A 13,269-nucleotide genomic window follows, 5' to 3' on the forward strand; every position below is an offset into this window, starting at 1 on the left:
CGCCCGGAACGACCCCATTAGGGACAAAGAGTGAACAGAAAATGGATGGATGGATTTATACAGTATAATGTACAGTGCTTTTTGCCACCAACTGTGTGTGTAACGTGATTCGTACGCTGAGGAGCGATGAGAAACGGCAGAGCACAGATTCGAGGTGAGGCAGGCAGTTCTCTTGCCTCATGGCAGGGGGCGCTCATGATCCCAGACATTGTGACTCCACAACTGCAGAGTGAGAGACAGTAACAGCGATACAGTAGCGAAATTAATAATGCCTACATTTCCAAGTTTCATTGAGTTAACAAAATTATTGTACCGCGGCAGCGCGGCTATGGGTGGCATGAGGAAAAATTGTCTTTTTGCTCTCCAGCGTTGTCCGCATGCGCGAAATTTCCTTATGTAAACAATAACATGCAGGGGGTCTATATTTGTAAATATGATTATGATTAAGTCAGTGCCTCACCAGCTATGAACCTCACCGCACGCCACTGATCTTGACCAATCTCTCTGTTGACACATTAATAAACTTAAAAAGTATGTTGTAAGTATCTTTAGTTTTTATGAGAGTGAACTGGGAGCTCATTTAATACAGGAGTGTCCATAGATCTTGTGGCCTCAGTCCTCAACGGCCATGTTAAGGACTGAGGCCTCCGTACATGGATGTACGCTTTACCCCTGCGCCAAACAATTTAAAAAATACATATCTTTTAGGGTGATATTTTCACATAGAAATAAAATCTATTTGTTTTGGCTCTGTTTGCAGTGAATGTAGCAAAAACCACCCTGCAACTTTTACTCAGAAGCAGACAGGTGTCACACAACTTCCTGTTGTGACAGGTGAAGTTTCTTCTTCTCTGCTCTGCCCTTATCTCTCCTGCTGGCTGTTGATTGGGCCCATCTGTGCTTCTGCATATCTAAACTCCGACTCTGGGATTTCTCAACGTGACATTGTCTATCGTCATCCACGTCGCGGCCTTTGACTGTTCCATGTTCTTGTTGCTGACCGTGTCCCTGACCTGCCCGTAATTTACTCTGCTTTTGGCTTTTACTCTGCTTTATGCAGCTGGATTCAGAATACTGCCCCGCGGATTTTGGATCTATCGGCCCACGTTGTTGGTGACCTGTTTGTCACATCGTCATTTCCAGCGTACAGTCTTCACCTCTATGCGATCCTGTGGGTGAAAAGATTCCAGCTAAAAGGACATATTCGAATCCTCTGAGAATTCAAGTTTGTTGATGTCCCAGCCTCCAGTACTTCCTGTTTTCACAACGCTTACTGTGCATTTGGCCAGTCATTAACCTTCCTTTCTTTTCGGAGAGTCTGACCAGAAAGCTGATCACTAGAAGAAGTTACCGATCATTTATTTTGCTGTGTTAATAAAACTCATTTAACCTTTCTGATGGTCTTTATTCCAGGTCTGGCTTGCACAGACATTAGTCCCCCACTCATTGCTTCAACAACATTTTAGAATTAATAATAATAATAAAAAAAGTAGCTTGATAATACCTTAGTTTGACTATTTTGGCCCTCATGACAAAACGTTCAGACACCGGATGTTTGATTGATGTCAGGAACGAAGATCTGATCAGCAAAATTCATTGAAGTCACTGCTTCCACATTATTGCATTCCAATGTTAACACAGACTATTCTTTTTTTTTTTCCTTTTAGCGTTTTTAAATGAAAATTCACTCAAATAAAATGTCTTTTTTTCTTCATCCAAAAACTGATTTTTTTTCAAGTTTTAATATAATTTTTTTTGCCTATGTTGATAAGAAAATTCAACTGGAGTGGAAGAATTATACTTGGAGTAAAAACAATTTAAATTGTTAATGCTTTGAACAAAGCAGAACAAAATAATACAAATGCTTACAATAAAAAGCAGATTTAACACTCTTTTCTTGAGAAATATAGATGATGATAAAATGGTGTGAAGTACTAAGCAATTTACAAACAGCTTTGAGTTTCAAACTACTTGCTTTCAGTCTCAGCTGAGCTGACAATAGTGTTGAATCAATAAACATACACAGATATTCAGAGTATCGGACGTATTTTCTATAAACATCTGATGCTAATAAATTCATAAAAAAACACCCCCAGCATGTAGTCTCCAGCTCTTTAAACATGGAACTGCAGGGGGAGTGGAGGGAGTCTGAGCAGGTTGCAGATCTCGTTGCAGGTTGGTCCATGTTGGTCTTTCCGGAAAAATGCCAGCCCCCTTTCACCAAAGTTTGAGGGCCCTCTAGGGGTCCTGGTGGAGTGAATCTGGGGGTCCGTGAGGTAAGTCAGACCTTTCCCACTGGAAGTCGTCCATCCTGTGGAAGAGGAAAATTGCCACCTGCTCAGAGTTGCCTTTGATTAGTAGTAAGAGAAAAATTGACCAACATAGTTGATGTGTATTTGCTTGATGATTTTGATGATATGTGGCAAAATGTAATGTTTATTGCTTGTTTCATAATCGCTGACTGTTTGATGTCTCCATGACTTGAAATGTTTTGTTGCTGAAATGTCCTCAACAAATAAACTTGTCTAGACAAAAGTGCCAACTCTTTTTTTCCCCATCCAGTATAATACACCTGAAGACTGCAAATGATTTCTGTGTTCCTCTCTGTGCAGAGTTATAGTTATGTACTGAATTGATACCTTGCAAGTCTACCACAACTTCCTGGCGACCAGAGAACAGGTAGGTGAAGTGTCCAAAAGCCAGACCATATTTCGTCGCCTCGACGGACATCTCTTTCTTCCCAGTGTTGTTGGTGAGTTTCACAAAGTCTCCAAGCATGTACGGCTCCACGGTGATGCAGCCCACAATCTCACCTCCGTTTAGAATCTAAGCACAAAGAAGAAATGGAGGAGGCCATCTTGAAACTTTTGAATCTCTTCAGACGAACTGATCTGTTGTTGCTCAGGAAGAAACGTAGGCGTTGGGGGTCATTTCAGGCCATGTCCATAACAACACAGAGCTTCTGTTTGCTGCATTTGCACCTATCATCTACCTACCTTTACACCAACCTTCCACTTTACCAATGGGAAGCATATATATGCTTTAAGCTGGTAAAATCATTAGACACCACAGGGTAAATTTCCACTGTTATGCTAATGATACTCAACCATATCTATGCATAAATCCTGATGAATGCAACCAGTTAGGTAGATTACAGGCTTGTCTTGGAAACCTGGATGATTACCCTAAACCTAAGCTAAACTCAATTCACACCTTAAACCCAAATGTTACTCCTGGCCCAAAAACAGTTGTTCTCAGTGGATCCCCTCAACCTAGTATGGTTTAGGAAGACGGTCCTTGCAATTGATCAAATACAAAGCCACACACACACACACACACACACTGCACTTGCCAACAATGCGTCGGAGGGAATGTAGAAGATCTGAGCCAAAACTTCTTTATCGTAGAGACTCTTGTTGAATTCAGTCACATAGTACTGAGCCGTCATCTGGCGCGCCACGTCGTTCAGGTGATACTGGATTTCTCTTGGCTTCAAGTAATCCTTCCCCACGTAACTGCAGAAAATGTCCAGAAAAACCAATCAGAGGCTATTAGAGAGAACTCAAAAAGCATTAATAGCTTTTTTTTAACCTTTTTATCCTGTGTCACAATCTTAGTTAAAAATATTTCCATCAAATTTCTACACACAATTCCGCTGAATATACACCCTATTTTTTTTTGTAAATTTGTTGACAACAAACGGTTAAAGGAGCAGTATTATGTAAAAGCAACATTTTTAGCTTTACATCATGATATAATGTTATTATATCAAAAACATACCTGAGGGGTTGCCTTGATTATTTGAGAAATCATTTGTCTCTCGTGGCAACCATTTAGCTGTGTAAAACCTTTGTGGGGACTGAGCATCGCCTCCTCAGAGCTGCAGTTTCCAAACTTCTGGTATTCCGCCTCACAGAGCAGCAGCAGCCCCCACAACTACCCCACTCAGCTCCTTCAGACTATCCAGTAGCAGTTAGCAAACACCTGGTGGAACTCTGCTTCTGCTAAGTTCATCATACGAGCTAATTCAGTGCAACGCTGGTAAAAAACGTTGCTAAAGGGTTAACAGAGGAGCCATGTTGTGATCACTTCCTGAAGGTGGAGTTTCAGAAAGAAGAGGAGTTTTTAAAGAGACAGATAACCAATTTCAAGGCATTAAACCATGAAGTCAAATTTCTTTCATATTTGAGTCATATTTGAGATATATAGCATTTTGATAACAACTGTTGGTATCATACTAACTTAATTGTGCTATAAAATAATTCTATGTGACTGGAAAACACATAGTACTGCCCCTTAAAAACCTAGTTTTATGTTCATTTAGTGTTTTTTTGACGTGGAAACACAGATATACACTGGGGAAGTGAGGAACTTTAAGATGCTTCTCATTCACCTTGAAACAGGAGCCATTTTGTAGCCATTCCATTTCAGTCTCAAGCATTTTGATGAAATTGGAAACATCTACTGAAATCCAAGACATTTTGAAACATGTATTGAAGTCCTTAAGGACAAGCTAGAATAAAAACCAGCTAAATGTAGTAGATTTAAAGCAGATACGTATTTTTGTCTTTTCCACCACCTTCCTGTTTGCCCTCAGGAGCCAGAATCGCTGATAATGGCTGTTACTCAGCAGGATTAGTTGTGTCCTTGCTATAGCTGACCTTTGGCATGAAACAACAGTTTAAGGAGCGGTAGCAGTCCTCACCATTGGTGCCACAAAATGTCTACCATTTTGTTGAAAAGACTTCATATCACTGTCTGGCCTGCGTTGCCCCCTTGATCCTGTCCAGGTGGAGGACAGAAGTACTTCCACCCAAATCATGAATCTATTGCTGAACTGGAGCTCTCCTTCAGTGACATCCTAGGTGCACAAAATAGTTTTATCATCGATCCTTCTACTTTGTGCTTCCACTCACTTTTAACTTGCTGCTGATACATATGAATCTCCCCCATTTGTGGGATAGGATATTCTATTCTATCCTATTTTAAATCTGAAACTGCAGCCTTTTTGAACCCGCGGTTTCTGCTCTAAGCAGAATGCGGCACGGGAATAGCATGATTATTTTTGTAGCATGCCATACCTGCTTAACCTCTCCTCCTGATGCAAAAACTGGACCCATATCGCTCTTCTCTGATTGCCCTCCTCCTCCATCTCCATCAGACGCCCGATGTAAACACAGGTCTCTCTGGCCGTCCACAGTCCTGTGGCCTTGGAGAACTTCAGGTGGAGAGCATCTGGTGGGGATAATTTGCAGACACGCAAACCTTTACACTTTGTTCATGACAAGAGTCATAAACAGACTGGCTTTTAGCTAGCTTTATGCTGTGTGATTTTGTATATATTACATTTTCAGGACTTTGGTTTTCTGACCCGTGGAAGGTGCTATGTAATTAAAATTACACAAAATGGTAAATTGATAGCACAAAAACACCAAAAATACTAATGGAAATACTAAAAGCAGCAGGAAATTATAAATAGGTGCATCAGTCAAGAAGCCAATGAAGACTGTTAAATATTTTGAGAACATTTTCATTTATATTCTCATGCATATATATTTTTGTATTTGAAGGCATGATATTTTTAGTATGACAACTGCATTGGCAAATATAACATTTTAATCAACTGGGATTATCTACATAGATAATAAAGAGAAGTTCCTGCTATCACAGAGATAAACTTACTGTGGGCAGTTTGAAATTGTTGGAGTTGGAACAACTCTGTCTTGCTGTAGAGCCTCCTCTGCAGACATTCATGGCAGATTCCAGCCAGTAGAGCCTGGTAATCATGCTGGGACAACTCAAACTGTCTATCAGGAGAAGCTGTTGTGCTGGGGTACAAGCAGCTGTAGCACAAAGTATTCTTGTTCTGAGGTGCTTTTCCTGCAGAAGTCACCTCGTTGCTTTGGTGCCCGTTTTCATTCAGTTCCACCATATCGTCTGAGCTCCCAGAGCTCTCAGTAGTTGCGTTTGAGTCTGGAACCCTCTGTGAAGGGTTGCCTTGGACCACTGAGGCAGGTTTAACAGGTCTTGAATTGGCCTCCAGTTTCATATTTGAGTGAACATCATGCCTCTCTAGTGGCTTGTGATCTGCGATGCTGGCAGGTGAAGAGCTGCTTTCGGAATTCTGCGTTTCCACGATGACGAAGCTCCCATCAGAACCTGAAGACAGAGTCCTTGGTTTTGACACATAACCTGGTTGTACTTTTTCCCACAACGGAGAGTTTTGGCCAGTTGAGATTATTCCCCATGAAGACTGGGAACTAAAACTCTCACCAAAGGAGCTGGAAGTTTCTTTGAGTTCTAGCTGGGACAGGGATCCTTCATTCTCCTCACCATTAACATCAGTCATGCTGTCCAGACCAGAGACATCTGTCTGTATTTCAGCTTGACTTTCTTTAGACTGTAGAGAATGACTTGGGGTTTTAGGATTGGGAAATGAAGTGATGTCAGAGGCACAGTTCTGCTGATTTGGATACTGGCTGTCTGTGTCGGAGTCTTCTGTCTCTATTTTGGCTTGACTTTCTTCAAACTGTTGAGAATGACTCGTGGTTTTAGGAATTGTGAACTTTGGAACTAGATATGAAGCGATGCCAGAGGTGTGGCTCTCTGGCTTTTGCTTCTTGTTTTCGTCAGGAGAGCATGAAAAACTGTCATCATTATCATCGTCACTGTTAGTGGGAACATTGCTCTGATCGCTACTTCCTGTTCTGTGTCCACTGCCACTGCTATGAGCACCGCCGCTGGGCTCAGGAGAGCCGGAACTTCTCGTGGAAGACATTTGACAAGGAGATCTCAGGAGGTCTGTGCTTTCCTGAATTGGAGCAGAAGCAACATTTTGAGACAGAGACATGCTGGATGAATCCAAACTTCTTGGAATTTGCTTGACTGCTTCTGATAAACTTTCTTTATCAAAAGCAGGTGACTTGACCATTCTCATACTTAAATTCAGTGCTGTTAAAACTTTTGCATCTTTGCCTTTAGTCTTCTTGAAATCTTTGGTGGCCTCACACAGCGATGCGTGAAATTTCTGATATCTCTCCAACATCTTTGAGAAACCCTCCAGGGTGAAATTTACAGCGTAATCTTTGGCGTTTCTGTAGCTGTCTGGAATAAAAGATCCTTTATCTGAATTAGGGAATGGCTCCACACCCAGCAGCTGCTTGACTTTAGCGACTTCTTGCATGATTCTAACAGACAGGCCATCTTTGTCTTGAGTACTGGAATCACAGTATTTGTAGAAATATCCTAAAGCTTGCTGGCAAGCTTGAGCGGCCTCCTCTACAACATCCTTTGGAGCGTCCAGCCACTTGTCAGTGACGGTCATGGAATAGGCTGCCTTCAGGAAAGTGTGAAGTTCCTGCTGGCTGGTAACCGGCTCGCCCTCTGCTTTGGTGAGGAGGCCGATTGCGAAGGCCTCTCGAGCCTTCTGGAGGAAGGTCGTTCTTTGAGAGGGAGGGCATGTTAGTGAGAAGCTGTACGACAACAAGCAGGTTCCTTGAGCCGTCTAAAGACAAACAAATAAAAAACAATTACAGACCATTCAAGATTTTTTAGATAGTTACCTGGTTTGTCCTGACCAGCGTTAGTCAAGTTTAAAACTCTCAACAGTTTCTAAATTGATTTTAGCATTTCATTCTTGAAGTTTACATTTCCTCTATTAGTTGACACCTTTCAGCACAGCCTGTAAGTAGGATGGCACATTTAGCATGGCTGCCGCTGAACCACAAGCAGGTTGTCAGTTATAGTGTGTAATGTCATGTGATGACATTACTGGCAGTGGCCTAATTTCTATCTTTTTCCCCTTCTCTTTTATCACGTTACCATATCATTCCCTCAGTGTATTGAAACATTTTAGGATAAGAGTCAGACCATCCTTCCTTATCACATTGATTACTTATGAATCAGTCCAATGACAAAAGTCAAAAGACACTTTATTTAGCACATGAAACGTAACCAAATCAAATTTAGAAATGTTCTGAGTCCTGGATGGCTGTTGAAAAACTAAGCGACTCTTCTATTGACAAGAGAAATGTTCCTGTAATGGTCGTGGTAACATGAGAGTGTTCAGAGGTGCAACATACCACATTAGTCAGCACGTAAAGTGAAGCGTACTGACTGTACACCACCGCCATCTTAGCTGCCTGGGCGGCCGAAAGAAGACGATGACTCCCAGCATTCCCGAGTAAAGATAGCTGAAAATGAGCAACAACTATAAGTTACACTGAATAACAGAAAAAGCACAAGGAAGACAACTTTTTGTGGTTTCTTACACTTACAAACTCAATATCTGGATTAGTCTTAAAAGCATGGAAGTCTTCATCACTCATGGACACTAATATGTTAGCAAGTAAGCCAAGAGAGGTTCCGATGCCCTATAAAACAAAGGTTTATAGCAATGTGGAAATGAGGCTAGTAAACACAACAGCTTTACAATAGCTGAAATGTGCTATACAAATAAAATTTGATTGATTGATTGATAGGGTACCAACGCACTGCTTAGCAGTCTTATCTTTGAGGTTACCTTCTTATCAGGCTGAGGGAGTGAGTAGTAGCCAACCAGAGAAGCCCAGATTAGCTCTGCGGCCTGCAGCCACAAGCCTGAAATACAAAAAGATTGTAAAAGTAGGACAGAAAACAAAAACCTTTAACTGTTAGAGACTGGAAATAAATACAGGAGCAATGTCCCTTTAAAACCAGAAGCTGTTTTGTTGTAGTGAGAGGTAAAACACATTGTAACTGCTTCCTAATTTTAAACTCACCCAACTTTTGCAAAACCATTCCACGCACTTGAACACTGACGGCTTGAACGAGAACTTTGTCACTGTCACAATGATAGACCCAACAACCTGAATGTCAAAGACAAGTTCATGCTTGGAGTTGGACTTTTATCCTTTAAAACTGAATAAGAAGCTCTGTTGAACTACCTGTTGTCCCATTTCTATAAATCAAACTGCTCAAGATGGATTCTGTCTTTTGAAGTTTTCCTGTGGAGAAGAGATATAAAATCATCAGGATAAAAAAAAGTACAACACTTAATGAAATGATCAAAACAGCTCTCAACCTTCTTAATACCAATTAATACCACCCTGTCAGTGCAGATGTGATTTTTTGTTGCTATGCCAGGTTTGTTTCACAGTCAAAACACAATAATGCTAAATAACAATGAAAGTTGAGTTATTAGGGCGCATTCTACAAACCTAAAAATCAAAACTGTTCCATCTGACCTTTGTATAATTATCCATTTATATCTAAAGCATAAGAACACCAGTCAATATGTTCAAATCCATTCCTCCATCAATAAATACCAGAGTTAAGGTAGACCCTGGCCTGCCGTATGATCAGCTGAGGGGCTATAGGTTGTTCAGGGTAGTGTTGGTTTAGGAGCTTGGTGATCTTTAGAAGTCGTGTGGATTCATCGATCCAGTAGAGGAAACGGTCCACTAGGAAGATCACTGCCAGGGACGTCTGTGGCTCCTGAGCCATGATGGAGGACTTCAGAAGATCCTGGCAGCAGATTAAACACACAAACTAAAATAAGAGAGGAGTGTGTGGATTCAAAGTGCTGTAAAAACATAGTCATACCCTTATGGATTACATCTATTTTTGCCGTTTTGTTGCACTGTTCAAATAAAACTAATTTTAAGTGTATCAGCTATTTTTACTTTTTTTTTTATCTAGCACTGTGTTGAACGTGTACGCTGCTACCACTGTCCTTTTGGGCCATGTCTGCTTTAATTGTGGTGTATCGCGTTGGAAAGTACTGCATGCTGTACTGCCTATGACCACTAGGTGGCGGGGCCATTGTTTGAACACCGTAATTGTGCAGCGAGTTAGAAACGAAGTAAATGCTGCTTGACCCGAACTGCATCGTCTCAGATTCTTATTGTAGGTTACACAAATAAATGAATTATGCTCTTAATTACAGAAGCACGGCGCATAAAGTCACAACACGCCGCCACTGGCAGCTTGACGCACCCTGACGCAACATGTCAACGCTCTCAGTCAGTGGAGTTTAACAGACGGAAAGCGAGAGGGCAAAGAGAAAACCTCTGGAATCAGACGCAGCTAAACGAGTAGAAACTGTCAACTTTTTTTTTTTTTTTTTTTACAAAAACGAGCTCTAGGTAAATATTTACAACAATATTCTTTACAACATTAGACTTAAATTTTCTAGAATATTGTAAAGAATATTCTTCACAATATTCTAGAAAATTAAAGCCTAATGTTGTAAAGAATATTGTTGGAGATTTGACCTTTAACTCTTATTCTGATTTTTTTAATTTTTTTAAAATCTGAGTTGTGATGGAACCATTTTCCTGAAAAGGAGATGAAAGTGCAACACTACTTGTTTGTATTTCATATTTTGAAGTATTAATAAAGTTGATTTGGATAGCTTTTTCTCTCTTAAAAACCCGATTGCTGTAATTTTACACAGCATGTCTTTGGCGTTAAAAATAGTCTGACGACTAACATTTAGGTTTGCTAAAGGTAAAAAAAGAAAAGCATAAACTGAAGGTGAAGGTCATAACTTTTCTCAGCCTGTGTTCGTTAGCATAAGCCGTCTAAAAATTACCAAGAGTTGTTGCACGTTTTTGCCGATGAGGTCGTTGAGGTTGGTCTTGTCCGTGGGACTGATGGACTGCTTGTACTGCCACCTCTCTGGCACAAAGGGCCACTTCATCTGCTCTGCCTCCTCCAGCAGAGAGGCCAGTTCTTCACACAGAGACTCTACAGGATATAAAAGAGGAATTTCATGACTGGAGGAAAAAAAGAGTTGAAAACAACGAGAAAACCCGGGTTTAAAGCTGCTCAACAGATTTCACTATCAGCATCTGTTCAGGTTTTCTCCAGTTCTCCAGACCTTAATGTAGAGCAGGTTACAATTTCAACTTTAAGATTTATTTTAGCCAGTTTGGCAGAAAAAATCTATTCCAGTACCATCAAAATATTATCATAAGACATTAATGTGCACATAAAAAAAAGACTCACACATAGTTCATGTATGCATGTCCATACATACTTAATAATTTGCCAGTTCATTTCAATGCAAATCCCTAAACATGAATTATGAAAAGGCGCTTCCATGGCCCAGTCAAAGTCCAGATCGTAATCTGATCGATGTGATAAGCCTCTGAATGCGGCTCATAAAGTTCTGATTGCTTTAAACAACAGAGGCTTTAACTCCAGACAGAATCAAATAATTTAGCCCAGATGAAAACAAGGCAAATAGCGCCACCGTGTGTCTGACCTCTGCAACGTTTGTACTTCAGCTTCACAGAGTCGGAGACTTCAACACTTTTCGGATGTTCTTTCGCTGCGCTGAGGCAATCCTCCAGCAAGTCCCCCACCTCCATTCTGGGAAACACAAGAAGTGGCTGCTGCTAGAAAAAAAAGGAGGATTTCCTCCTGCTACGAAAGAAATAATATAATAAACAACTATGTGTTTGGAAAGGATTGGAAAAATTACAGTTTAGTTACTTTATAAAGTATGAGACAGAAGAACAGATTGAAAGAATGAATGAAACCATCGAGAAGAAGAAAGATTATTTTATGTTTAATCTAAATACTGAGAAAACGCAATCAGTATTCATCATTAACACGGACTAGGACTGGAAATCCAATAATTTGTGCTGCCATGCATTACAATGTAAGAAGCTTTGAAAAACTTTTCACTTAGTCAGATTACTTTAATGACTCATTGATCCCATGTACTGTACTTTGATCAAGCTCAATAAAAATACTTTACATTCAGAGAGAATAGAGTCACAGTGAATAACTGCTGTAGGACAAGATGAGCTTCAGGATCAACACGGCAGAAATGCGTCCTGTTTTATTTCAAATGAGCAACTTATTCAAATCATTTTTAACAATAAAAAATACGTACCGAGGGTTCAGAGTTTCCGGTGACTTCCTGGTCAGGCAGTACTATAAAATGCTGCTTTCAATACTGTAGGAAATTTGATTTTCTCTGGTTGGTTGCTTTCAGTTTCAGTCCTGAATATAAACTGATTTGTTAAGTTTGTTTGAATATATATATTTGTGTTGTATGTCAGAATAGTGATACAGCGGTTTAGATTTAACTGCTATTTATTTTATTATTTATTTATTATTTTATCAGAACGTTTGTTTCTCAATGGAGAGGATTGAAGACTATTTAAAAAAAATATATATATATATTATGTAATAATTACAAAATGACAATAATTGACTTTGACTCCAAAGAAAATATTATCTATTCCTCTGCTGTCAAACTTAAAAATACAAAAATGTAAAACTTGGACAAAGTTGGGAGATGAATAGTTATTAAAAATAGTTTGATATTTGGTTTCAGCTACGCTGCTCTTTGTCCTGATAACACCTGTTTCTCAGGCTTGTGGGTCACGTTTGCTGCGCTAGCATAGCATTATGGGATTTGTAGTATTAGCAATGCATGGATTTTCTACACGTAGGCCAGCTCTAGTGGATGTGTAGAATTATTTAGCGGGGAAAAAAATATTTAAACCACAAGCCAAACTTGGCCTGTGGACGAGAGTTTGACATTAGTCTTCCCAAAACCAAGAGGAAGCTAAGCTAACGTTAGCGTAGCACCACAATAAAAATCTCCCTGTGTAAAGATAGTTTGCAGAGCGAGATGTATGACTGCTACAAACCTTTTCTAGCTGCATGTTTTGACTTTTAGACACCCATCCATCCATCCATCCATCCATCCATCCATCCATCCATCCATCCATCCATTTTCTTAAGCCCTTGTCCCTAGTGAGGTAGGGAGGTGCAGGTGCCTTTTAGACAGTTCTTTTGAAATAAATGATAAAATATAACACAAACCAAATGTGATTTATGTGATACCTAGCCAAACTACCAAACTACTTGACAAAATTAAATTTAAGACCTTGCATGACAATTGGGTGTTTTAATTACTTTCTAAGGCCTTAAATTTAGATGTCCAAATTTTAGGCTTCTTCAGACCCTGCGGAAACCTTGTTTTTAAATTATCAATTGAAAACAGCTGTTTGTATTTACTCACACTATCCTGACATAATTGTGCAATGATCATAAATGTTTAAGTTTTTTGTACATTAGTAGTGTGTGTAATGTCCCAACCTGTCCATGTCTGTCTGCTAATAGGGCCACACAGGAAGGTTTTTGCCTTCAATGCATCTTGAAGAGTTTTTATTTTTATACTTTTTTTTCTTCAAAATTAAAAGCATGAACTTAAATAAACTGTTCAAAATGCCAAATTTACAAAGAGAGAGAAATCCACAAATAATC

General features: G+C 39.8%; 1 protein-coding gene across 6 annotated transcripts; it reads right to left on the reverse strand.

Annotated features, from left to right (window-relative positions):
• Nucleotides 1-1,384: 1,384 nt before the first annotated feature.
• On the reverse strand, nt 1,385-11,962 carry alpk1 (alpha-kinase 1). 6 transcript variants are annotated; one of them, XM_032584043.1, is made up of 14 exons: nt 11,885-11,961; nt 11,249-11,378; nt 10,574-10,728; nt 9,306-9,504; nt 8,925-8,984; nt 8,760-8,846; nt 8,522-8,598; nt 8,277-8,372; nt 8,082-8,192; nt 5,683-7,504; nt 5,082-5,235; nt 3,353-3,515; nt 2,640-2,826; nt 1,385-2,311 (listed from the first exon to the last, which is right to left on the reverse strand). In XM_032584043.1, the coding sequence occupies exons 2-14, from the start codon at nt 11,352-11,354 to the stop codon at nt 2,115-2,117; spliced, it is 3,414 nt and encodes a 1,137-aa protein (XP_032439934.1). In that variant the 5' UTR covers nt 11,355-11,378; nt 11,885-11,961; the 3' UTR covers nt 1,385-2,114. The 6 variants fall into 6 exon arrangements, 5 of the variants coding, with proteins under 5 accessions (XP_032439934.1, XP_032439931.1, XP_032439933.1 ...); XM_032584040.1 differs by having other exon boundaries at nt 3,338-3,515; XM_032584042.1 differs by having other exon boundaries at nt 3,338-3,515; nt 11,249-11,355; nt 11,885-11,925.
• Between the last annotated feature and the right edge of the window lie 1,307 nt (nt 11,963-13,269).

This window comes from Xiphophorus hellerii, chromosome 14 (genome assembly GCF_003331165.1).
Source record: "Xiphophorus hellerii strain 12219 chromosome 14, Xiphophorus_hellerii-4.1, whole genome shotgun sequence".
Lineage (NCBI taxonomy): Eukaryota > Metazoa > Chordata > Actinopteri > Cyprinodontiformes > Poeciliidae > Xiphophorus > Xiphophorus hellerii.